Here is a 27648-nt window from a genome sequence, read left to right on the forward strand (position 1 = left end):
TTGTGTTTTTGCCGAGTTCATTTCAGGCAGCACTTCAAGGAGCGATCCTTTAAAGTTCACTTACCTTCTCCTCCTCCCTCAGTGTCCTTTATTCAGAAATCTGTCTCCTGGTCCTATTGTTGCTTTTTTTCAACTGCCTTTGGGTTTTTATTCTTATGTTTCTTTCCATGGTGCTTCAACTCTTTAAGAAATCACTGCCACCTCTTGCACTGATTATAAAGAAATGAGGAAATCAGAATTAAGTAACTTATCTAGGGTTAAATAGATAGGAAATGGAGTGAGGTTCCTGTAGAATCCTAGAAAAACGCCTTTCTAGTTCTTTAAGGTAGTTCTTTTTTCTTTTTTTTTTTTGGAGACAGAGTCTCGCTTTGTTGCCCAGGCTAGAGTGAGTGCCGTGGCGTCAGCCTAGCTCACAGCAACCTCAAACTCCTGGGCTTAAGCGATCCTCCTGCCTCAGCTTCCCGAGTAGCTGGGACTACAGGCATGAGCCACCATGCCCGGCTAATTTTTTCTATATATATATTTTAGTTGGCCAGATAATTTCTTTCTATTTTTAGTGGAGATGGGGGGTCTCGCTCTTGCTGAGGCTGGTCTCGAACTCCTGACCTGAGCGATCCACCTGCCTCGGCCTCCCAGAGTGCTAGGATTACAGGCATGAGCCACCACGCCCGGCCTTTTAAGGTAGTTCTTAAATCAGTGTTTCTCAAATTGAGTTCCCTATTGGCTGCATCAGCATCTGGTGGGAAGTTGATAATGCAAATTCTCAGACCCCACACCTTAATTGAATCATAAACTCTGTAAATGGGGCCCAGCAGTCTCTGGCATGACATGTCTTCCAGAGGATTCTGATGAATATTGAAGTTTGAGAACCACTGTTTTAAACAAATAAAAGTGAAATTTATGTTCAGGGAGGATAATAAAAAATTTGACCAGAAAACGGTCAATAGAAACCTAATCATTCTCTATGTATAACATCTGAGTATAATAAATCGAGAGGATTTGTAGGCTAGCCTTTGAAAGATTTCTCAGTACCAACTAATAGTATTAATATTTGGCCCCCAGTCATCAAAGAATTAAAAAAGTATTGATTTACAGACTGTTTGAGCTGAGTTACAGAAATGAGAGAAAACAAACAAAAACAGTAAAATTAACAGAACCCTAACAAGTATGTTTGATACTGTTCCATACTATTCAGTGAAAAATGTATAAAAACATCATAGGAATCTAAAGATTAGGTGTTGTTGATTCTTGTTCTAGGAGAATTTCTCTCTTCTTTGTTTCTCTTCCGTTCCATCCTACTGCCCTCCTCCCTTCTTAATAAACACCCATATGTAAGTTGTATAAGACAGCTTTTTTGTTTTTGTTTTTTTGTAGGGAAAAACTCCCTTTTCTCATGGTAATTTCAAGTAATTTTAAAGACATCTTGTAGGGGAAAATTTTGAATAGGAAATTTAGTACACTGGAAATCAGTAGAAAATCTTAAATTTTGATTATACTGTTGTACCAGTCCTCAAAGGAGCACATAAATTAACATAGCTAAAAAGAAACATGTTATTATCAATGAATATTAGCATGTTGCAGGCAATAAGACAAAACAAATTTAACTTGTAAATAAAGTTTCATAGCATGCATGTAGAACTATAAACACACATACTTGCATTGTGTTCCAGGTCATACTGAAAAGCTAAAGTAGCTAACCTTAATATAAAATGAATTTGAATGAAATCCTAAATAGAATATGCAGACAGAGAGCATGTATCAGTAGAACTGGTACTAAACCAGTAGGGAAGTATAGTGTTTGGGAGTGATTATCTGTAGAGAGGGGGCAGGTGTGTGCAGCATCCACATCAGCTGTTTTCTACGATTTGGGTGTTAGCCCTCACCCGTCACAAGAAGGAGACTTATGACATTTTTCTTATACTGCTGATAATTGGTGCTCTTTTCACGCAAATCTCCCATTTCAGACATAGTGTTTACATGAATTTTTAACTCTAAATTGCTTATGAACATTTATTAGCATTCACGTGATAAATACCTTGAAGAGTACCGTACTGTTGCTGAGGGATGTCTGTGCTTTGTTATTCTAATAACAAATACTTTTTCCCCTGGAATTTAGAATAATTTGTTCATTCCTTTCTGTAAAACAATATTTTTGACAGAATGAACTTATCCTTTGACCCAGTTTATACAAACTAGATGGCATTTTGCATATTTTAATACTTAAATTTGTTAATAATTGTGCTCTTAATACCTCCAAAGTTATTTCTACCTGTGTGCTTTTATGAAGTGTTTAACCTCTTCTGATTATTTTTTATTCTTTGAACCACAAGGTATCTCATCGTATGTGTAATTTCCAAACAGGAGTTTGTCCGAAGTAGGCCAAGTCCATGCTGGTGGGCTGCTGTGTGGCTGTGCAGCTCTCTCATGTCTGACAGGGCGAGGAGCTCCAGCAGGAGCTGGACCCAGAGAACTGTGTACCTCAGTGATCTGTACTTTTCCAGTCCCTCTGAAATGTCTCTTTAAAGAAGTGCTTTGTCTGTGCGTAGTCGTGCAGGTGAACACAGTGATGACAAACTTAGGTACTCATTTAACTTTGTAGCAGTTAAGTGCCCTATGAATCTAGGCCTTTTGTACCTGTAGGTCTGTGTTGGTGGTGAGGAGTTCCCATAGGTATGGAAAAAAAAAAGAAAGTACCATTAATGAGATTTGCAACATTAATTTTTAAAGTTTATTTTTTAAAAAACTTTCTGAAAATCTTTGCCTCTTTACTGTTGGTAAACATATGGCTGGAGTTCCTGGCAGTGGCTTTTAATCCTGCCTCTTCATTACAATCACCTGGGGAGCTCTTAAAAGTCCTGGTGCTCAGGCACATCCCGGACCAATAACATCAGAATTTCTGGGGTTTGAACCAAGGCATTCGTGTTCTTTCACAGTCCTTGGGTTATTCCAAAATATAGTCAAGATTGAGAACCACTGGCTTAAGGTGAACTTGTATTTTCTATATTCAACCCCAATGCTCTTATTGCCAGTTTTCATTATTAATTTCACCTTGTTTTAATCTTTTTATTTTACTGGGATATTCTCTGAAGTATATCACAGTTCTTTATTAGAAAGAATGTAACCACCAATCTATGCTCTGCTTCTATGAGGTCAACATTTTTAGATTCCACATATATTTGAGATCATGTGGTATTTGTCTTTTCGGGGCTGAGGATAGGGGGAAAAGAGTCAGGTGTTGGTTAAAGGGTTTCACTTAGGATGAATAAATTCTGGGCTTCTATTGTACAGCATAGTCTGTAGTTAATAATCTGTCGTATGCATGAAAATTGCTAAGAAAGTAGAGATTAAATGTTCTCACCACAAAAAAATGTTAAGTGTGTGAGGTGGTGGATTATGTCAATTAGCTTGACTTAATCACTTCACAGTGTAGACATATATCAAAACATCATTTATGCTGAAAATACATACAATTTTTGTCAATTATATCTTAATAAAGCTGGAGAAAAAGAAAGCATGGAAGACACATGGGCCCTTGGTGGGGGACACATCTGACTGTGTATTTTCCTACACAGATTGTGCGGTTTCAGAGCATGGATGACACGGTTGAGGGGATAGTGGGTCTATCGGCAGTTAGAGTTGTCTTTGTGCACATTTGGATGCACTAGTGGCATGGCTGGGTTTGGAGTCGGGCTTTTGTGGCTTCTTGAGTGAATGTTGAGCAATTATAAAATGAAAACTAGCATTTATTCCAACTCCTATTTTTATTCTGTAAGGGTAAATATTCCTCCATCCTCAAAATCATCATAAGGTACATTGTTTTAAAATTAGGGAATAGTTGTATTTCTGCTCTTCCTTCAGTATTATTTTTTGTTAAATAATGTGTAGTTTATTGAACAATTTACAGTATATTTTTTGAAACAGAACTCCTTATGGTATTGCCATGATTCCTGTAGTGGTGAGTTCTTAATAGTAATACTCAGCAGCCCATGATTAGTTAAAATGCCTCTTCAGAAAGGGGCAACTATCATTTCTCCCATTGGTTCATGTTATAGGTGATTTGTATATAAGCTACCTATAATAATCTTCTTGGCAATACATTGGAACATTCCTGAGACACCTTATATCAGTTGATTCAGAGGTGCTTTTTATTGCATGATTTATAAGTAAGACAGTACTTTATATATATTTACACATATATACATTTACACAAATACAACTGTAAAGATGTTAGTTGAAATTATACTAAAATCTTGTGGCAGCCTTATCTTAATTCACAAATTTTGATTTTAGTGCTGTTAAACAACTTTCCCAAGAATTCCCAGCTGTTAAATTTACTTAAATAATTAGGACATTATCTTTTATATAATTCTGTAGTACATGCTTTTTTCCCCCCAACTAATGAGAATTTTTATATTTACTGGAAGGTAGAAAACACTCAAGTTTTATGGCATGAATATCATGGATTTATATGTTTACCAGAAAGCATCTTGGAAGTAAATGAAAGTGATGTGATTATAATGTCCATTCTGACAATAGGCTTGAATAAGGAAAAGGGCAAAGCCTAGAATACGGTGCTTAATATGAAACACTTGAAGACACTGATGAACTATCATCATCAAGCTTTAGCACCCAGTAGGTGCTCAGTGATTACTTTGGGAATGAGTATGCATAAGTGAATGAAGAAAGAACCAACAGAGGGAGAGGAGGTATTGATGGAGGAAAAAGGTTGTTGAAGATAAATTCTGGAGGCAGAGGGCTTATTGGAAAGAGCATGTATTTGGGAGTTAGATGAATCTGGATTGAATCTCAGATCTACCAACATTAGCTCAGTTCTTTTGAGCAAGTCACTTACCTCCCATGACCCTCACTCTTCTCCTCTGCAAGATGAGGGTAACAGTGATAAGGATAATGGGGGCAGTGCTGAGGTTTCATGGGGAATGTGTAGCATGATGCTTCCTGTCACATAGGGAACAAATAAATACTAGTTTCCTTCCCCCTTGGCCATGATGGTCTGACGGGAATTTCCATCAATTCCTTAGCAGGAGAAGAACCTAAGAACTTTCTTTCTTTATTTCTTTCTTTCTTTTTTTAAGGAATTGATAATTGTATTATTTAATTCTCTTGCAAACACCTGGATCTAGCTGTTTTAGCAGAGTTTATCAGTGGGAAAGGGAGGACAAAGATTTAAGGGTGTTGTGTGAATTTTTTCCTTCCAGTAGTAAAATTGAATCATGAGCATGATTGCCACGTTCTCGAGTTCTAATCCACAAATAAAGGTGGAAGATCCTCAGTGTGTTGCAGATCTGGTAGTGTGCTTCTCGTGGGAGTAAACTGATCAGAAATTTTTTTAGAAATTCATCTGCTATACTATTCAGTTATTTTGGGAGTTACACTAATGTACACTGATTTCCATTCTGTATTCCATCTCTATATTATAAAAATCAGAATCTGATTTCTTTTATTCTGATTTCTCAATTATATAATTTTTAATGTTCTTCCCCTTCCATAGTCAGCCCTATGATTTCTCTCATCTGTAAAACATCATTTCTATTTGACTGTTTCAGGAGCCCCCATAGGGCATCTGCCACCATTTTTTGCCTCTACAATTTTTCCTAAGACACAGTTAAAATCATGTTTTAAAGAGTGAATAGATTTCTGTTGTCTAGGAGTAGATTTCATTCAAGGCCCTCTCCATTGTAAATCCAGACTCTTTCCAGCCCCATATTCCGGCCTCTGCTTCAGTTCTACCTTCTTGGAGCTATTGCCTGTGCTCCTGCCTCTGTTCCCTTGTTTGTGCTCCTTCCTGGTATGAAAGACCTCCCTAATGAGAACACTGCGATCTCTCAACACTCCTACAATATCAAATCTTTCTGGCTTTTCCCTCGTTTGAACTCATTCCTCTGTGCCTCGATAGCATATCACCTGGACCTGTTTGACACTACCTTGCAGTAGAGTTAGTTGTTGATACGCTCTTTTCTGGGTTTCCTCAGGCAGGAGGACATGCCTTATTTATCACCTGACTCTTTTTAGCCTTTATTCCTGCGTCGTTATGTTGTAACACCCAACATGGATTTGATGAATTAAATTCAATACTGTATAAGCTGTGTGAAATTATTCTGGTGAGGTAGAATATAATTAGTTTGGTTTCTTTTCTTCTGGTAAAACCATAATACTAAAAGCTATGCTGTACTAGTTTTTAACTAGTTATAGAAACCAGAAACCCTGAGAATGGACTTTATTTTCAGGACCATCACAATAGTAAAAATCAGTGAAAATGAGTTCTGCTTGGTTAGAAATAAGATATCTTCAGAAAATTGACTTTGAATTCTCCTTTTTATTACTCACATGAATATCTCTTATTCATAATTGACAGTGTAACCATTGACTACTGAGCTCTCTTTGGCTGTACTTGTTTTTCAGAATTAAGAATATTTTATTGTGTTCCCTTATGTTAGAGAATAGACTCTGCACAATCAAGCCTGTGCTTTTTGGCCATATCCCTAACGTTCTTACAGAGTTGTCATTTGGGGCTTTACTGGCGGATAGACTATAGTTAAAAAAAGAATGTTAGCTATGGAAATTCCTATGTCTCCAGACTGCTGCATGTGAATGATTCTGGACTTCATAGTAAGCCTGTAATTAGTTCATATACTTATGGCATAAGATAAGCTATTATGTCATCCTTAAAATGTTTTATTTCATGGTGAAATCAAAGCCATCTAATTTCTAGATTCAAAATTTGCCAATTGCAGATTTTTTTTCTACTCCTGGATCATCTGTCTTTCTAGGGCTGGTACCAATATTTTCAAATACTTTTTGGAAGGTTTTAAAGAAAAGAATAATCTATATGATTTCATAATGACATAATCTTTTCACTTTTGAGCTTTTATAATACTTTTTAAAATTGTTATAGATTTAGGGAGTAAAAGTACAGTTTTATTACATGGATACATTGGATCATAATACCTTTTTTAATAATGTCCTTATAACATTCATTGAGCAGAAATTACTGAGCACCTACCTTGTGCCTGGCACCATGTTAAGTGCTTTAGGACGCACTGGTAAGACAAATACGGTGCTTTCTCTTTGGGGTTTACAGTTAAAGGCAGAGGGAAGAAGGTTAACATACAATAATAGTTTCTGTGGGAGCCCGTGGCAGGGGAATCTGATCTAGAAGGTTAGAAAAGGTTTGAGGAAGAGTATTTAAATTAAAATCTGAAGATTGAGTAGTAGTCAGTTAGGATAGGTGAATTTAGAAGCAGTGGGAAAGTGTTCTAGATTAAAGAAATAACACAAGATGTGCTGGTGAATATGGCTAGAGGAGTGGTGTTCAAGCTTGGCTGCACATAACAATTACCCAAAGAGCTTGAAAAAAAATCCAATGCATAGACCTCATTCTGAGGGAGGCTATAGACACTTAGAAATCTATTATGGTGATATTTTCAGCAGATGGATGACACAATAAACATACAGAGAGGGATTGGAAAGGTCACCAGTCTCCACCATGAGACAAATTGGCCTCAAGGGTTGAGGATGAATATGCAGAGACCAGTTAACTAGTTAAGCGGTCATTGTCCTGGGATGGTCAAGAAAGGGGAGTAGCTTGGGCAAGGGTGGTGGTAAACAATGGTGAAAATAAAAGTTGGCAAAAGGAAAGGAGAAAAGGCTAATTATGTGGGAGAAACCTGGGAAAGGTAGCATCACTCACAAACCAAGTGAAGAAAATATTTTGAGAATGAGGGGATGCATGAGATGAGATATCAAGCAAGGTAGAAACTGTCTATTAATAAAGTGGCCAGGAAGTCACTTGCCCACTGGCAACTTTGCTGAGAGAAGTAGCATATGTATGGAAGACCCAAACACATGAGATAGGCAGTGAATTTCATAGACTATCACCGGAAAGGGAACCATGGGCATGAGGTTAGAAAATATTTCAGAAAAGAGAGAGCATGTAAGCAGGGTCTTGAAGAAAGCACAGAACTTCAACAAACAGGTTTACACAACCCAGGAAGGGAAGAACATTTTGAGGTTTGGATGTAGTATGTCCAGGGCAAAAAATAGGAATGTTCTTATAGAGTTTGGATTTTATTATTCCAATAATAGAGAAATGTTAAAGGGTTGTGGACTAGGGCTGGTGTGAAATCCAGCAGTAGTGTGTTGGATGTAGGAGAGAGGAAGAAACTAACGGCAGAAAAACCCTGTAGAAGAAGATGGCAGTATTCTAAGCATGATTAGAAGAGCATGGGCCAGGATGCAAGCAAGTAAAAGATTCCAGTGTGGTGCATTTTGAAACAAACAAAAATAATAGAGCTTACTGAATAATCAACTAGCTGTAGTAGAAAATACAAAGGGAGTACTCAAAGGGGATTTGAGATTTTGAATTGGTTTAGAGAAAGAACTTTTTATCCAACAGTGATGTATGCACATGCTATTTAATTGTTTTTAACATCTAAAAATATTCCACATTTTGGGAGGGAAAGGGGACATGTATTTAATAAGCCAACATTTTATAATTTCTTTTTGGTACTTTCAAGATCTATTGTCAGACTTCTCTTGGGATTACACCTCCATGTAAAAGGGAGAGGATCTCTAAGATGAGAGTTCTGAGCCCATCAGAGTCAATGAGGGTCAGAACAGTACACCCCCATCTGGATCAACAGAACTTAAGGGAATTCCCAGCACCCCAGGAGGATAATAGGTAAATATATCAAGACCCTGAAAGGCACTAATAGTATGACTGATGTGTAGTATGGCTTATATTATAATCTTCAGCATTTGGGAGAAAGACTACCATTAGTCACCAGAAGTGAAGATTAAAGGGGATTTTATGAATGTTTTATGTATCCGAGGACTGCTAGATTATTTCCTAAGTTGTTGGAAGCCTAAGTTATTTGAAGATGTATGTTTAGAAGTTACCTGGGGACAGTCTGAACCCTTATTGATTCTAAAACAAATAAGAAATGGAGATTGGAAAGTAGTATTGCCCAATGTGATCATATTTGAAGGGATACTAGTAAAATACAGTGATAACCATGGCTGTCAGAATTTTGTGTTTCCTTTTCCTTTCTTTCATAGAAAGCAATTTCCGTGGTATCTGTGCTTGTCAGTATGGTTTTAGAAAAAAATTGATTCTAGTCTTGCACAGTGAATGTTTTGATAGCTTTTAAACAAAGCCTACATTTCATGGACTTGTTTTGATATGTCAGATGTAAAAAAATAAAATCTTGAAGCCAGAACCCATAAAACATAAGCCTGTATAAGGCAGGCTTTAAAAAAATATTCTTGTCAGAGTAAAGTCTTATCCCTAGAGATACAGCTCAGGCTTGGGGCATCTCTGTAGGAGTTTCCTGATTGAGATTGCTATCTGTTTGATCTAAACAGATGCACATAAGCTAGACAAAAATGTGCTTGGCTCCAATCAGGTAAAACAGGCAAAACTTATAATTGTAGATTCACAAGTTGATTGGTACCTAATAGATGGTTGTGATTTAGAGAATGGAATTGAAAGGTGAATTAAAATTGGATACTTCTTGTGCTAGTTGAGCTGTGGTATAGTAAACATATAATTTAGGCAATGTTTATGGCTTAGAGGATTACAGGTAACTAAAAGTTAAAAAAATTTCAATACAATACTGAGGATATTCTAAAATAGCCAAAATGATTAACAGGTACTTAAATGCATGATATTGGATCAGTACGGTGGTTGACTCTCAAGATTGGAAAAGGAAAAAGAAGAAAAAGTCTACTTACTGTCCATTGGGAGCTTATGGTGTGTTTAAAGAGGCATGATCTCCTGAAAAAGTCACATGTGAAGGTACCACATGTGATGTATGTAGTTTTGTCTTAGGTTATATTCATGTTCATTTGTTCATTGATTTATTGATTCATTTCTTTATTCATCCAAAACACATTGATTTCTGGAGGTCTAGTGTTGAACAAGACAGAAGTAATAGAATTTATATTGCCGTGGAGGAGATAGATATTAAGAAGTAAACCCATAGGCAAGAAGAGTTCTGAGAGTGTTAAAAGCGATAAAGAAAATAAACCAGGTTGAAGTGACGGAGTACCTGGGGGTGGAGCAGGGCTGCTAATTTAGACTGGATAGTCAGTAAACCCTCATTCAGAAGGGAGCGTTAGAGCTAACTCCTGAAGAAGTGGAGTCATCCAAGTGGCCCTGAGGCAGGAATGTGCATTGAGCAGAAAAGCTAGTGTGGCTGTGGAGCAGAGTGAGGAACAGAGGGTGAGGGAATGAGGCCAGAGAGAAGCCAAGGGCATAGCTTAATGTAGGGCTTGTTCCAGTGGATAGGACTTTCAATACAATGGGAATCCTTTGTAAGCATTAATCAGATGATATAAATTAGGGAAATATTGCACTCGGTAAAAGATCTCAGTGCATCTGGTTTTTGATAAAGAGAGCAAAGAGGACACATCTGGCAGAAATGAGTGTCAACCTCAGTTGCCTAGTAGGTGAGGCTCAGGGTACTAAGCCTAAAGATAACATCCCAGGAACATAGATGTGAGCAATTGGATTGCTGAGGTCAAAGCAATGGCTTCAATGGCTTGAGGGGAAACAAAATCAGACAAATTCTTTTAAAAAGAGGCTTGTTCAGGGAGAGATTGGAGATCTATGGGATCTCAGCAGGAAAGGTAGTTGAGGCTAGATTGTGGAGAGAGTTCTCTGGTTTGGCATGCAGTAGTATTGCAGGGACACGTAATTGGATTTATTGCTAACTTCAGTAATTCTATTGTTTTAACCAGTTCTTCATGGTGTTCTTCATGATAAATTGAAGTTATGCAAGTGGATTCATTGATTCATTCTGTCTATCTTCATGGCTTTGACAGTTTTCTATAGGGCTGTGATATTGGCATCACAGTTTAAGTATCTGTCTTCTTCCAACCTGACACTGTTTGTTAGGAATGGAGTGAGGACTATGCTTTTTACCTATACTGTAAGTTTTCCCTGATAAACAGTGGAATCCAAAGAGAGATAGTTTTTATAAACTTAGTTTTCCCCTACTGAGTCTTTTCCTTTAGAGAAATTCTTTTGTTCATTTATTCAGTCCCTTTTATTCAGTATCTGTAGGGTACAAACAATGTGGAGAATAGAGATAAGGTTTAAGCCCTGTCCATAGTATCACACAATCTATTGTGAGAAAGATTATATCATTAATTATACACAATGAGACTGTAGTCCAGAGAAAAATACTAGCATTCAGAGGAGAAAGGGAGAGTGATTATTTTGTCTTAGAGAACAAGACTTTTAAAAGTCTTTTTGGAGGAAGTTGCTTACCTTGAAGGATGAGTAGGCTTTAGAGAGCTAGGATATTTCAGGCAAGAGGGAACAGTGTAAAGTATGAATACGGGAATCTATTAGCAAATGGTTTAGTTTGACTGTGAAATACAGAGCATGAAGGGGTGTTGTAGAAAATAAGGTGAAAAACTAGACTGGAGCCTATTAAAAAGAGGTGTGACAGTCAGTAGAATACATGCTTTATTCTGTAGGCAGCAAGGGACTTTTGGAGATCTTCTGGCAGGAAAATAGAAGGGAAACTTAACATTTATTGAGTGTGTACTATGTGTATGCCAGGCAGTACATTTTACATAAGCTATTTGTTTAGTTAGTCTGGGGGATAAGGTTATTTAGGCAGAGTAATTTGGCATCAGTGTTTAGAATTGTTTGGGAGGAGAAGGAGATTGGAGACAAGAATATCACTGCCATAGCTCAGGTCTTGTAATTGCATTGGCCTGGAAATAGAAAAGGTGATGATATTTTAAAAAAAGGTTTTTAGTTGTGGAGTAAATATTTGTTGAACTCTTACTCAATATTAAAGGCTCTGAGATATGACAGTATATCAGAACATTCAAGTCTCTCAGGGAGCATACATTTTTGAGGGCCGGGACAGAGTATACCACTAGGAAATGATCAGGCAGTGATGGTGATAGAAATTTTTTTTCTTTTGTTTTTGTGGGTTTTTTTTTTGTTGTTGTTATTTATTTATTTATTTATTTATTTTTATTTCAAAATATTAAGGTGGTACAGATGTTTTTGATACAAGACTTGAGTCAGGGCTATAAATGTGCCCATCACCTGAATAGTGTTCACTGTACCCATTAGGTGTGTTTTTGCCCTGCCCCTTTTCTTCCCTCCCTCCTGGTTGATTTCTAATGACTTTTACTCTCCTCTGTGTACTGGTGTGCACATCAGTTAGTTCCAATTTTTTAGAGAAAACATGTAGTGTTGATTTTCCATTCTTGAGATACTTCACTTAGGATAATGGTCTCCACTTCCTTCCAAATTGTTACAAAAAGCATTAATTCATTCTTTTTATGGCTGAGTAGTACTCCATAGTATACGTATACCACATTTTGTTAATCCAGTGTGAATTGATGGGCACTTGGGTTGATTACACATCTTTGCTATTTAAATTGTGCTGCCGTGAAAATTGCAATGCAGATGTATTTTTTGATAAATGACTTCTTTTCCTTTGGGTAGTTACCCAGAAGTGAGAGTGCTGGATTGAATGGTAGATTTGTAGATTCTAGTTATTAGCCCTTTATTGGATATATAGATTGTGAATATTTTCTCCCATTTTGTAGGTAGTCTATTTGCTTTGTTGATTATTTCCTTAGCTGTGCAAAAGCTTTTTAGTTTAAATAAATCCCATTTATTTATTTTTGTTGCTACTGAAATTACCATTGAGGCCTTAGTCATAAATTCTTTGCCTAGACCAACGTCTAGAAGAGTTTTTTGTACATTTTTTTCTAGCATTCTGTGGATTCATACATTTACAGCTTTTGTCCATCTTGCATTAATTTTTGTAAGTGGTGGGAGATGGGGTCCTGTGTCATTCTTCAGCATGAGGCTATCCAATTTTCCCAGCACCTTTTATTGAATAGGGTCTTTTTTTCCCCAGTGTGCATTGTTGTCTGCTTTGTCAAAGATCAGTTGGCTATAGGTAGATGGTTTTATATCTGAATTCTCTATTCTGTTCCATTGGTCTAAGTCTCTATTTTTGTACCAATACCATGCAATTTTGGTTACTATATCCTTGTAGTATAGTTTGACATCTGGTAATGTGATGCCTCCAGCTTTGTTCTTTTTGCTTCACATTGCTTTGGCTATTTAGGCTCTTTTCTGGTTCCAAACAAAGCATAGAATTATTTTTTCTAGACCTGTGAAATATGCCAGTGATATTTTGAAGTAGATTGCATTCAATCTGTAAATGATGTTGGGTGTTATGGACATTTTAACAATGTTGATTTTACCATTCCATGAGCACGATGTGTTTCTCCATTTGTTTGTGTCATCCATAGTTTCTTTCCTCAGTGTTTTGTAGTTCTACTTGTAGAAATCTTTCACCTCCTTGGTTAAGTATATTCCTAGGTATTTTTATTTCGTTGTAGTTATTGTGAATGGTATTTAGTCTTTGATTTGAATTACAGCTTGACTGTTATTGGTAGAGGTATAAGGAAATGCTACTAATTTGTGAACATTGATTTTATATCCCGAGTATATGCTGAACTTATTTTTCAATTGCAGGAGTCTCTAAGTGGAGTCTTTGGGGTTTTCTGGATGCAAGATCATATCATCACCAAAAAGTGATAGTTATACCTCTTCTTTCTCTATTTAGATGCCCTTTATCTCTTTCTCTTGCCTGACTACTCTAGATAGGACTTCCAGCACTATGATGAATAGAAGTAGTGAGGGTAGGCACCCTTGTCTTATTCTAGTTCTTAGTGGTAATGCTTTCAACTTTTCCCCATTCAATATGATGTTGTCTATGAGTTTGTCATATATGGCTTTTATAATTTTGAGATATGTTCCTTCTATGCCTAGGTCATTGAGGGTTTTTATCATGAAAGGGTGCTGGCTTTTGTCAAATGTTTTTTCTATATCTACTGAGATGATCATATGGTCTTTGTTTTTCCTTCTGTTTATGTGATGAATCATATTTGTTGATTTACATTTGTTGAACCCTCTTTGCATCCCTGGAGTGAAGCCCACTTGGTTATGGTGGGTTATTTTTTTGATCTGTTGTTGAATTTGGTTTGCTAGTACTTTATTCATTATTTTTGCATCTATATTCATAAGGGATATTGGTCTTTAGTTTTCTTTTATTGTTGTGTCCTTTCCTGGCTTTGATATCAAGATGATACCGGCTTTGTAGAATGAGTTGGGGAGCATTCTCTTCTTCTCAGTGTTATGGAATAATTTCTGCAGTATAGGTACCAGTTTTTCTTTGTAGGTTTTATAAAATTCGGTTCTGAACCCATCTGGTCCTGGGCTTTTTTTTGTTGGAAAACTTTGTCTAAGTGCTTCAGTATCACTGCTCATTATTGTTGTGTTCAGTAATTCTATTTCTTCCTGATTGAGTCTTGGAAGGTTGTATGTTTCTAGGAATTTGTCCATTTCTTCTACGTTTTCTAGTGTATGTGTGTAAAGATTTTCATAATATTCACTCATGATGTTTTGTAGTTGTGTGCTATCAATTGTAATGTCTCCTTTTCATTTCTGATTGAGATTATTTGGGTCCTTTCTCTTCTATTCCTGGTTAATCTAGCAAGAGGTCTATCAATCTTGTTTATCTTTCCAAAGAATGGACTTATTGTATCACTGACTTTTTGTATTTTTTTTTTGTTTTGCATTTCATTTACTTCTGCTCTGACTTTTGTTATTTATTTTCTTCTGCTGGCTTTGGGTTTCGTTTGCTCTTTCTTTTCTAGTTCCTTAAAATGTGATGTTAGGTTGTTAATTTTTTATCTTTCCGACTTGGATGTGGGCAATAATGGGTATGCATTTTCCCCTTAGGTAGGCTTTTGCCAAGTCCCATAGATTTTGATAGCTTATGTCTCCTTTGTTCAGTTCAAGTAATCTTTTGATTTCTGTCTTAATTTCATTATTGACCCAATAATTATTCAGTAGCAGGTTGTTTAATTTCCATGACTTTGTGTAAAATTTAGTGTTACTCTTAGAATTGTTTTCTAGTTTTAATCCACTATGCTCTGAGAAGATACATGGTATGATTTCGATTTTTTAAAATCTGTTGAGACATGTTTTGTGGCCTAAGATATGATCAGTCTTGGAGAATGTCCTATGTACTGATGAGAAGAATGTATATTCAGTAGTTTTTAGGTAGAATGTTCTGTAAATATCTGTTGTCCATTTTTTCTAGGGTCCCATTTAAGTCCAGTGTTTGTTTATTTTCTGCTGTGATTATCTATCCAGCTTTGATAGTGGGGTGTTGAAATCTTCTGCAGTTATGATAGTATTATTTATTTCCTTGCTTAGCTCAAGTAGAATTTGTTTTATGTATCTGAAGCTCCTGTGTTAGGTGCATATATATTTAGGATTGTTATGTCTTGTTGAATTTCTCTCTTTACCATTATACCATGACCATCTTTGTCTTTCTTTACCAATTTTGATTTAAAGTCAGTTTTGTCTGATATGGGAATGGCTACACCTGCTCTCTTTTGGTTTCCATTTGCATGGAGTATTTTTTTTCCATTCTTTCATTTTGAACATGTGTGCATCCTCGTTGTTTAGGAGACAGTAGATACTTTAGTTATGTTTTTTCATCCATCCTGCCAGCCTATGTCTTTTGAGTGGTGCATTCAAACTGTTAACATTAAGAGATGAAATTGTCATGTGTGATTGCAGTTCTATTCATCATATTGGGTAATACCTTGTTGCTTTGTTTTTCTTCCTGTGCTATTGTTTGATAGGAGTTGTGAGCTTTAGCTATTTTGGGTGATTTTTACACTGGTGGGTATCTATTGTGCTGATTCATGTATAATGCAGTTCTAATTATTTCCTACACGGCAGGTCTGGTCATGACAAATTCCCTCAGTGTTTGCTTGTCTGGAAAATATTTTATTTCTCCATCAATTGCAAAACTTAATTTTGCAGGATACAAAATTGTAGGCTGGCAGTTGTTCTGTTTAAGAAGATTAAAGATGGGGCCTGTCTTCCTTCTGACTTGTAAGGTTTCCATTGAAAAGTCTACTGTTAGCCTGATGGGTTTTCCCTCATAGGTCACTAGTTGCTTACGTGTAGCTGCTTGTAGAATTTTCTCTTTCATTTTGACTTTGGCCAGGTTCATTACTGTGTGTCTTGGAGATGTCCTGTTTGCTATGAATCTTCCTTGATATTCAGTGACCATCTCATGTGTGGATGTCTGTATCTCTGGCAATACCAAGGAAGTTTTCCTCAATAATTCCCTCAAATAGATTTTCCATGCTTTTAGCTCTTTCTTCTTCTCCCTCAGGCATACCTATAATTCGTATGTTAGTTCACTTCGCGTAGTTCCATATCTCTCTAAGTGATTGTTCTGCGTTTTTTGTTCTCTTCTGCATCTTTAAATGACTCGGTTAGTGCGAGAGCCTTGTCTTTAAGCTCTGAAATCCTTTTTTCTCCTTGGTTTAATCTGTTGCTGAAACTTTCTGCTGTGTTTCGAAATTCCCTGAATGACTCTTTCATTTGTTTACATTCTATTATATCCTTCCTTATGTTGTCTAGTTCTTTAGTGACTTTTCCATTAATTTCCTGAAATCTTTTTTGGCTACTTTTTGTTGGTTTTCAGTTTTCTCTGAATTCCCTTCATCTTATTTGCCATCCATATTCTGAATTCCATTTTTGTCATTTCAACAATTTCCTTGTAGTTGGAGTTTACTACTATAGCTCCATTGTGATCCCTTGGGTATGTTGATCTGTTTTGATTTTTATGTTGCCAGGATTCTTTTGCTGAGTTCTTCTCATCTGAAACCTCTTTTCTCAACTCAGGCCTCATAGGTTTGCAGAGCACCTGTTCTTTGCTGGGAACTCTCCTGCTTGATTAGAAGACGAGGAGGTCCCTAGATGGCGCTTTTCCCCCCTTCTGGAATATTGACGCGGCAGAGGAGGGGTGTGTGTACTAGAAGCCTGTAATGCAGCTGTTCTGTTTTGTTCTGTTTGCCTGTGATTGCCTCTGCTCAAGCCTATGCTGGATGCTATTTGTGATGGGTGTTGGGTTGTTCACCTGATTGTTGTGGGATGTTCGAGTTGGGAGCTGGGCGAGACCCTCTTCACCAAGGCTGGTGTTGTTGGAATTGCTCTACACAGAGGTGACAGTAGCAGCTGGGTGAGGCTATGTAGGCAGTCGTCCTCGGTTCCTGGGCTGTGCGTGTTTGCTAGAACCAAGTTGTGGTGTACTGGTAGCTCCAGGCTGGGGGTCCCTGGTGGGACATTGAACTTTGGAGCAGTTCCTCCAACCCTGCAGCAGTGGTGGAGGCTCTGGGGTGTGGTCTTGGGGTCCCAGTGCAGTGCTGGAGTCTTGTGGGTGGTGTCCTAGGCCACATGGGAGCTCTGGAGGCACAGAAGCAGAGCCTCCAGCTCTGGTGTGAGAGCCTTAGAGCCGGGACTGGGGAGGAGCCCAGGACAGGGCTTCTGAGCAGGGCTCTGATCAGACCAGGAGGGCGGGGTCTGGGCCAAGCAGGCAGGAAGCAGTTGGGGCCTGAGGGCGCTGTCATGCCAAGCAAGTTGCAGGCTGTTCCATAGGCTTGGGGAGTGTGTGGACAGAGGTCGGTTCTAGCAGCCTAGGGACCACGGAGTTCTCCCCACTCAACCCAGGACCTGCTCAAGCAGCCACCCAAAGCCTCCCAGATCGGAGCCTACTGTGCCCCACTCAGTTCCCATGCTCAGAGCCCTTTGCACTACAGGGGAGGGGAGCTTGGCTTCCAGTCACAGGGTATAGCTCAGGGAAGCCTCCAGTTAGTCCACTTCCTCCACGGCCTAGTGCTGACTTGGTGCCGTGCCCCACAGAGCTCAGGATGGCTTTAGCTGCCGCCAGATCCCCACTGCACCTGTTGGCTGGTGCAGTGACTCCACACAGACTCAGGGCAGGTCCCCAGTCCAACCAGGGTGTAGAGGTCTCTAGTAGTGGAGGGAGCCATCTCACAACTCGCACAGTGCCAGCAGGGTGAACACGGTGCCCCAGCACTCTGTCCTTCATTCTTCCTCACGTGTACTTTGATTTTGTTAAATATATAGCTCCATCACATTTTTTTCCCCACACTGAGTGTCCCACGTTGCCTCTCTGTGATTTCACAATGTTTCTTCAGAGAAGAGCTATCTTGTACGTAGGCAGCTGCCTGCAATTTTTTACTTCTTTCCTTTGGAGCCGCATGCTGGAAGGCTGTTTCTGGTCTGACATTTTTTCTTCCCTGTGATAGAGAATTAAGACAGGATGATATGACAGAGATTTGTCTGCTGGACTCTTTAGACTAGGTGGTCAGGAAGACCTCTCTGAAGAAGTGACATTTAAAGAGACACTTGAGATAAGGAAGAAGCAGCCTTGAGAACATTTGAGGTGGGGGTGGAGAAAGCATCCCATGCAGAGGGATGCTTTATGCAAAGGTTCTAAAAAGGGAATACATTTAGTGATTCCAAGGAATAGAAGGGTGAGGCAGGATCAGTATGATTGTCAGTGGAATATTATATGGGGGTCAAGGAAGGAGTCATAGTTGACTGTCAGGTTTCAAACCTTGAAGACTAGAGAGTAGTAGCATTTTGGTCAGGAAATTTTACCAAATATAAGTGAAGATGATGATTTGTTTTGATCAAATGAGGTTTCAGGTACAGAGGTCAAGTCATGTTGAGATGGAAGCAAGCAAAGAAACCCAGTGACTTGAGCTTGAGATAGGGGTTGGGATTGGAGATACAGATTGGAGAGTCATCTGCCTAATGGAATTATTTGAGGCTGTAGGAAAATTGAGGGGATCTAGGAAGCTGGAACAGAGGGAGAAAACCAAAGACACAATGAGGAAGGTTTGCACTGGGGAGCTAGAGGATGGCTTGGGGAGTGAAAGCAACAACCAGTAAAGCCCAGAGTTTGAGCACCTGAAGGCAGGAGGAGTTGTACTGTTGAATAGTCTAGAACTGGGCTTACCCCAAAATATGCTATTTTGTTTCGTGAAGCTCATGTGGTGAAGACAATTCAGCTGAGACACATCATTCCATTAGCTTATAATTTCATACATTCGATATTGTCTCCTTTGGTATTTTCAAAGTTAGAATAGCGATGCAGATTGCTAGAATAGGATTAAATGCAATTGAAGCCTTTTCTTTGTCAGCGTTTTTCCAACATACTTTGCAATATGCTAAATCATATCCTCCTAGAGGCAGAGGAGTCAGTTGCGTTAAAGTGAAACACTGTCATGTCAAAAGATGAAATATTTAAAAATAGCATTTTCTGTTTGACCACCAGGTGGCGTAAACATTACTTTTAAATTGTTTAATGTATCAGTACATGTGGATGGTTATTAATGTTAAGAAATCATAATTGGTAGTGACAAATTATATATGCCTGTGATGATATGTGAGTATATTTGAAGAAATGCCATTTGATTTCACCTTTTGTTTTGACTATATATGTATATATTTATATATATATATTTTTTTTTCCAACAAATATTCAGACTACCAACTATATGGAAGGGCAGGCATCAAGCAACAGAAACACTGATAATGTAAACTCTGTGTCTTCCCTCAAGAATCTCTTCTTTCTCTTTTCCAATAGGAAGTCACTAATACATTCAAAAAGGTTAATGAGTATAGCAGTAGAAGTATGTGTAAGGTATAAGATAGCCCAAACACGGAGTGATTTTCTCAGCCTGGGGAGAGCAGGTTAGTTTTCACAGAGGATTTGAAGCAGGGTTTGGAAGTACTAGTATAACCTTGGGTTATAGTATGAGAACACACCAGGCGGGGAACAACTTTTGCAAATGCACAGTTGTGTGAATTATGTAGCATGTTTTGGTGAACTGTAAATAGTTTAATATTGTTTGCATGTAAATAAGGGTGAGGGTAGAGGTGAGGGGGGAGAAGTAGGTAGGGGGCCATACAGTGAAAGGCTTTGTGGGACAAACTTGGAAGACTTGGAGGACTCTATCCTGTAAGATAAGGGAAGCCTCTGGAAGATTTTAAGGACAGAATTATTGTGATCAAATTATTATTTTAGCAAGATGACTCTTAGGCCAGTCCAGAATGTGGCCTAGAGAAGGACAGAACCAGAGGAAGGCAGGTCATCTAGGTGAGGGTGTTAATCAGTTCAAGAGATGATAATGGTGTGAACTAAAGTGGTAGAAGGAACTGGGAAAGGACAGATTCAGTTGCATGTGTTGTGATGACTCATTTTTTGTGTCAACTTGACAGGGCTATGGGTTGCCCAGGTATTTGGTCAAACATTATTTTGTGTGTCTGTGAATATATTTTTGTGTGATATTATTTGAATTCGTAGACTGAGTAAAGAAGATTTTCCTCCTTAATGTGGGTTGGCATGATCCAATCGGTTGAAGGCTTGAGCAGAACAAAAAGGCTAACCCTTCCTCATGTAAGGGGGAACTCCTCTTGCCTGAATGCCTTGAGCTAGGACATGTTTTTTTTTTTCTGCTTTCACACTCAAACTGAAATATCAGCTTTTCTTGGGTCTCGAGCCTCCTGGTTTTGGGACTGAAACTTAGGCTTTCCCAGTTTCCAGCTTGCTGACTACAGTTCTTGGAACTTCTCAGCCTTGACTCAGTCTCCCACCTTCTCCAGGGCCATGTCTCATCTGCCATTCTGATCTCATATCTCTAAGCTCTGCCTCTCCATTGTTTGTTCTTCTTTGTCTATAATTGCTCAAATTTCTCCCAGTTTTTCATGCCACATTTTATGTACTTTCTATCCATTTTATATTCTCCTGATCCAAATCCTCAAAAGAATTTCCTTTCTTCACTTACTTTGTTCTCATTCACTCTTCAGTGCATTGCACTTTGTCTTCTGCTAACGTGACCAATTGACCAGAGCTGCTATGGATAAAGCTGCTCCGGATGAGATCACTGGCAGTGTTTTAATTGGCAATTCCAACAGATATTTTTTCAGCCTTTTATTTTATTGGATTTCTCTACTACATGTAATTCTCCATGTCCTTGACTTTAACGACACATCATTTTTATTCTTCTTATAACTCCATAATTATTTCTTCTCTATCTTCTTAATGACTGTTTTTTCTCTACCCAGCTTTCAAATATTAATATTCATCAGGATCCCTCTTTGATCCTTTTTTACTCACTGTCCATACTTTACCTGAGTTATCATAGTCATTTTCATATTTTCTGCCACTTACACACGGATGACTCCTTTTCCCCACTTTTAGGCTCATGTGACCAATTTCTAGGTGAACATCTCTGCATAGATTTTCTGCAGCTGCTTCAGAGTTCACGTGGCCAAACCTGAACTTCTTATAGTGTCTCCTAAGACAGTTCTCTCTGTCTTTTTACCATTTCAGTTGGTAGCACCCTCATTCACCCAGTCACCTGACTCAGAACCATGAAATATGTTTCTTCCTACTTCTACTTCATTGCCCACATCCAGTCAGTAAACTGGCTTCCAGATTATATTTTGATAATTTGTATTTATTTCCCCAGTCAATCCCTTCCTTTCCATTCCATTGCAGCTGCTTGATTCATTTCTCTCATCACCTGATACTAGGACTAATAGAGGTGATTTTTAATTAATATCTCAATGTTTCATCATGATATCCTCAAATCAGCCCTTCCTGTAGCCAACAGAGTGATTTATCAAATGAAAATGAGACTGTTTCACTGTCCTGCATTACACCTCTTAGTGCCTCATTCTTGCTCCCATTGCTGACAGTAATATTTCTCATATTTGGTTTCATGGATATATGGATATATGTATTTGTTTTAGAATGTTCTATGAGAATTTTTCAATTTGATTTGTGCATTTTACTGATAATCATTTAAAAACAACCACCACTGTGTTTATGATGGCATGTCTATCAAAAAATGACCTAAAGTTACAAGGTTTAGCTTTAAATGCAGTATTTCTCAGCCAATAATGGAAGGTTCTAGGTGTTATAGACATAGTTTCAGGGATCTATATGATATATGTAGATAGATATACACACATATATATCTGTATATGCCTATATAAATGGACAGATATAGATATGATCTATATATTTATATCTGTATATCACATATTATGTGTGTATGTAAGTTTTCCAAAGGGGTCTTACATTATTCAAGTTGGAAATACGCTATACACTCTACAGGATCAATTCTGAGGTTCTTAATATGTCTTATAAGATCTTTTATGATCTGGCCTCTACATATTTCCCTGTCTTAATCTCTTTGCTTACACTTTCTGTGAAAGCAGCATCAAGCTATTACTTGTGAGTCACCACATACACAATGCTATTATTTTTCTTGTTACATCTGTGCCTTTGCACTTACCCCTTAGGTGTATGGGATATTCTTGCCTTTTTCCATTCTTGTAACTTTAACTTTGAACTCCTACTTTATAAGTAGTTCCATCACCTCTTCTAGGATGTACTAATACAACCAGGCTGGGCTGTTCATTGGTCCTCCCATTTTCATAGTGCCCTAACCTGTCTCTAGATATGCCTTATTACTTTGTAGTTACCTACTGGAATCTTTACCAGATTGTGAACTCCTTCTGGTCTTGTGGTTTTTCCTTCTATATCTTTCAAGCATGACACATAGTTGACTGAGAGATAGTGAGCTGAAAATACATAGACGAATCACCTTTGCTTTCTACCTGTGAAGATAAAAATCTTTTTCAACAGTCAGCCTAAGCAGTTTCTTTCACAATTATTCCTTTACTACGTGCTGCTTGTTGAATGTTTAATATGTATTTATATGCTTCACTTAGTATTTTTAGTTAGAAAAATCAATGTATAGTTTTATATGAAGAAATTTTAGCTATAGGAAGATAACCCTTGTATTCCTTTCTATTTCAGGAAACCTGTCTTCTGAGTTCCAGGCTCAGGAACCTAGAAGTTCTGAAAATACATTAACTCTGATGGAAGATTCTGGGTGTGTTTTATCAAATGAGCAGAGAACCGAGTCTTTAGAGCTGCCCCAGCATTTTGTGGAGAGCTGTACCCCCACACCCTTTCCACCATTGCCTCTTATGAAAAGACCCTGTGCTACCCTGGAAAATCCTCTGTCTTCTCACATGCAATTTTTGCAACATCTACTTGAACTGAAGAACTTGACAGAATCAGGTAGTTTGAAAACAGACTTAACTTATTTTGAAAAAGACTTTTCCATAGTCTCTGAGTCTGTTTTTCTGTTGCTGGATGGCCTGATTACTTTTTACCATAATCCTAAACCTCCTTTTTCAAGCTTTTGGACAGAAGCTGTTGATACTTTAGCTAGACTGATCAGTGATTATAACTTATCTAATCATATTCTTAAGAAGTGTTCCAAGAAGTTGGAAGAATTTGAGAAAACTCTACTACGGGTTATTTTAGGGAACAACAATATAAATCGGGTAAGTAATCTCTCCTATTCATGATATAAGATGTCAGTAATTTTAATGAATAGTTCACTTTGGATAGTGTCTTTTGTTGTTCCTTAGCCTTGTGGCTCAGAGTCTTTAGTTGATTTTTCTTTTCTAACTATCTTATCTGCACTCCTATCTGATGTCATGTCTCCACCTCTGGCCGCTGATTTGCTACAGCATAGTTCTTTCCATAAATGTCTCTGCTTCAGGCTTGTGCTTCTGTGCTTTGAATTACTTTCTCTGTTTGTTTGTTTTTTCTAAATCAGTATTCTTGGATTCTTCTCTTATGTTTTCCCATACCTATGTTTACTTCCTACTGCTCAAAAAGTCTCAATGCTTTGCAGAAAACCACTAACATTTAAGGTGTTATAAACTATAACTTATGTGAGTGTTAAATTCTTCATGATAGATTGCCTGTACTGTATTGAATTTGCTCTTTTTCTGGCATTGACTAGCAAATGCCTTGAGGTCAGAAAGTATTTTTCTTTTCTTTTGGACTTTCTTTTGTAAGTGGCAAATTTCCCATGAACCCTCTACAGATGTGAGTTAATTGAATAAATTAGCTAAGGAATATATACTGTAAAGTTTTATAGTATCTTCCCCTTATTTATTTAACATGATATAGAAAGGTTGACTCAGGAATTTTTTTTTAACCAGTGACATTGAGGTAACCTGAAATTGTTTTGTGTTTGCTCTTGAGACGTCGTAGATGGTTTCTTTTTCATATTACTTTCTGTCGTCTTTACTGTCTGATCCTTTGCTTGGAAAACTTTAAATGCCTTGACATTTTAATCCTTTTTAATTGACCACTAAAAATTTCACAGAGGAGACTGAAATGTCTATCTAACTTATTCACTATATTTCACTGTACGAGAAAAGTAGTTGTACTTTGTTTCCTTGGATACATCATTGTTAAATGTTTCTCCTCAGCGCCATGCTCTAACATTTATTGGTTTTGTACATTGGAGGCTTTATCTAAATTTTCAAAACTCTGATAAAATTTATACTGATGAACTAATTTGTTGCACATAATATCTTTTCTTTCCTTCTCTATTAAGGTGTGATTTGATCAATATTTTAGAAAACCTGTGATTAAGCTTTTGGCATTTGTGAAAGATATTGAATTATCTGCCTGGAAAATTGAAATCTTTTTCTTTTGGACATGGCAAATCAGAAATTAAATATCAGAATTTCTATAGTTGTATCTGTGAAACAAGATCTGTTTTTTAACCATCAATATCTCAATTAATATTCTTTAATCATTTTGTTTATATATTTTTGCTTTCTTCTTTTAAAACCACTTTAAATTGGCCTTATGTGATTTGGAACCTTAAAGATAATGGCATTTATATTCCTTATCAGAGTTAACAGATGATACTTTGTGGGGATTTTTTTTCCTCCTGAGCAAAAGCATCTTAGACTAAATCGAATTTTTGCCATTATTGTCCCCATCATCCTTATCATTTTTACCACCACCACCATCATCCAGATATGTTCATGGAACTTTATTTTTTATTGGAAAAATATGTTAATGATTGCTCTTTATAAATGCTTTCCTGTCTTTTTAAGCTTTCTTTGAGCAAAATAAAGTCTCAAGGAAGAATATAGTTTAACACAAAGTACTGGATAATTTCTATTATTGAATTTTTTACTGATACTAAATTGATAAGGTAGAAAAATACTATAGTTAAGAATAAATTTGCTTCTTCAAAAAAACTTTTTTCCATAGATTGGAAGGGTTTAATTAGATTTTAATGCTTAAAACCTTGAGCCCTGCTATTAATTTCATTAAAGTGAACTCATGTTGGAGCAATGTGGAAGGAAAAGGTGTGGTATGAATACTTTAATATTCTGACAAAGGGATTTTATGTATGTATAATTCATATATAACCAGGTTTTAAATACAATCTTCAAAAACAAGTTCTCAATAGGTTCAGTTGAAAAATTCTTCTGATCATACTTAGTATTCCTTTAATTATCATTAAGAACTTGATGTCTTTCAGAATCTTGAGGTCATCATTGTGAATATCAGTTATCAGAGCATAATATATTGAAGGGGGTATGCATTTGAAATGAGATACCCTGTGAATTGTTTTGAAAAATTCTGTAATATTAGCTTTATTGAAATTATCGATAAGTTTAGGGGAAAGTATATTATTTGTGCTTTCTAAGATTTGGATAAATCCTATTTGTACTATTATAGTAATATTACATTATATTTATTAAGTAATAATTTAGGAATTGTTATCTCAATCCTATGTCTGTTTGAGTATTTTTAAGTTAACCATTAGTGCGGGACTGGAAGGTTTAATCTACAATGATATATTATTAAAATATAGAAGATATGTGCCTTGAAACCAGATGGCATATAGGAGTCTGCACAGGGCCTGTTCTAGGAGGCCTGGGACACAATATTGACTTAATTTGGGGTTAAGCACACCTCTACTTGCAGGCCTCAGTATGACACCTTCACCACTAACATGTGTATTTGCTTGGTTAAGGAGTGTGTTTAACTTTTAGGTCTTTAATGACTTTATTTACTAACATTCTGACCTTTCCCTGTATTTCCGGACTTCAAATTGGGTTTATTTACATGATTATAAACGAGTTAATCCTAGCATTGTATCGCCACCTATTTCTTTATAGGTGATCATCATATTCTATGATGATACTGTCATAGAATTTTAATACCAGAATGGTTATGATTATATTTAGATTTTGCAAGAGTATTTTTATTTTAAAATTTTTATTTATTTTAATAGATGGGAATGATTATATTAAGTTAAATACCAAAATCTATAGTTATCATTGAGCTTTTAGATATTTAGCATATGTTGCTAAGTCTTAGCCATATAATAAATATAATAGTGAGTTACATAGATAAATTTTTCCTGATTTCTCATCCTTTTAAGCTGTAAAATAACCCTTAGACATATTAGCTGTGAAGTGGAAAAAAAATGACTGCCAAGTTGACATTAAAATCTTTTGTTTGTATGGTAGACAGAATAATGATCCCCTCAAAGATTTCCACATCTGAATCCCTAGAACCTGTGAACATGTTATATTACATGACAAGAGCGAGATTAAGGTTGATAATCAAATGATCTTGGGTTGGTGAGATTATCCTGGACTACTGTGGTACAAAGATGTTTAGACATGAAGTAGGGAAACAAGAGAGTCAGTGTCCAAATCAGAGAGAAATTTGAGGATGCTGCACTGCTGGCTATGAAGGTAGAGGAAGGGACCATGAACCAAGGAATGCAAGCTAGAGAAGCCAAGGAAATGGATTCTTCCCTAGAGCCTCCAGAAGGAATACAGGTCATGCTGTTGTGTTGTTTGAATTCCTTATGCATTTTGTATAGTAACCGCTTCTCAGATATATGGTTTGCAATTTTTTTCTTTCATTCTATAGATTGCCTTTTCACTCTGTTAATTGTTTCCTTTGTGAAGAAACTTTTTAGTTTTATGTAATCCTGTTTATCTATTTTTGCTTTTGTCAACTGTGCTTTTGGTGTTACATCCAAAAATTTCTTGCCCAGACCAATGTCAAGAAGTTTTTCCCTATGTTTCCTTCTAGTAGTCCTACATTTTCAGGTCTTACATTTAAGTTTTTAGTCCATTTTGTGTTGATTTTTGTGTGTGGTGTGAGGTAAGGTCCAATTCATTCTTCTACATGTGTATATCCAGTTTTCCCAACACCATTTATTGAAGAGACTGTCCTTTCTCTGCTTTGTATTCTTGGCACCCTTATGGAAGATAGGTTGACTATAGATATATGAATTTATTTCTGGGCCCTCTATTCCATTGGTCTATATGTTTGTTTTTTTTTTATGCCAGTACCATACTGTTTTGATTACTGTGACTTTGTGATATAGTTTGAAATCAGGAAATGTTATACAGCCAGCTTTGTTCTTGCTTAAGATTGTTTTGGCTATTTGGGGCATTTTGGGATTTCATATGAATTATAGGATTTTTTTTTCTATTTTTGTAAAGAATGTCATTTGAATTTTGATAGGGATTGCATTGAATATGATCTGCAGATCATATTGGGTAGTATAGACATTTTAACAATATTAACTTTTCCTATCTATGAACATGGAATATCTTTCCATTTATCTGTGTCTTTTAATGTTTCCTTTATCAGTGTTTTGTAATTTTCAGTGTACAAGTCTTTCACCTCTTTGGTAAAGTTTATTCCTAAGTATTTTATTATTTTTGTTATTATGAATGGAATTGTTTTCTTAATTTACTTTCTGGATAATGTGTTATGTATAGAAATAAGATATAGATTTTTAAATGTT

The 27648-nt window shown here is 36.9% G+C and overlaps 1 protein-coding gene across 1 annotated transcript in view; it reads left to right on the forward strand.

Moving 5' to 3' along the window:
• The window catches only part of MEI4 (meiotic double-stranded break formation protein 4), a 129083-nt gene that overhangs the window by 7845 nt on the left and 93590 nt on the right, over positions 1 to 27648 (forward strand). The window contains exon 2 of the mRNA XM_045542268.1: positions 22800 to 23335. Within this exon, the coding sequence (XP_045398224.1) occupies positions 22800 to 23335 (536 nt within the window). The remainder of the gene's footprint in view (positions 1 to 22799; positions 23336 to 27648) is intronic.

This window comes from Lemur catta, chromosome 2 (assembly GCF_020740605.2).
Source record: "Lemur catta isolate mLemCat1 chromosome 2, mLemCat1.pri, whole genome shotgun sequence".
Taxonomy (NCBI): Eukaryota; Metazoa; Chordata; class Mammalia; order Primates; family Lemuridae; genus Lemur; species Lemur catta.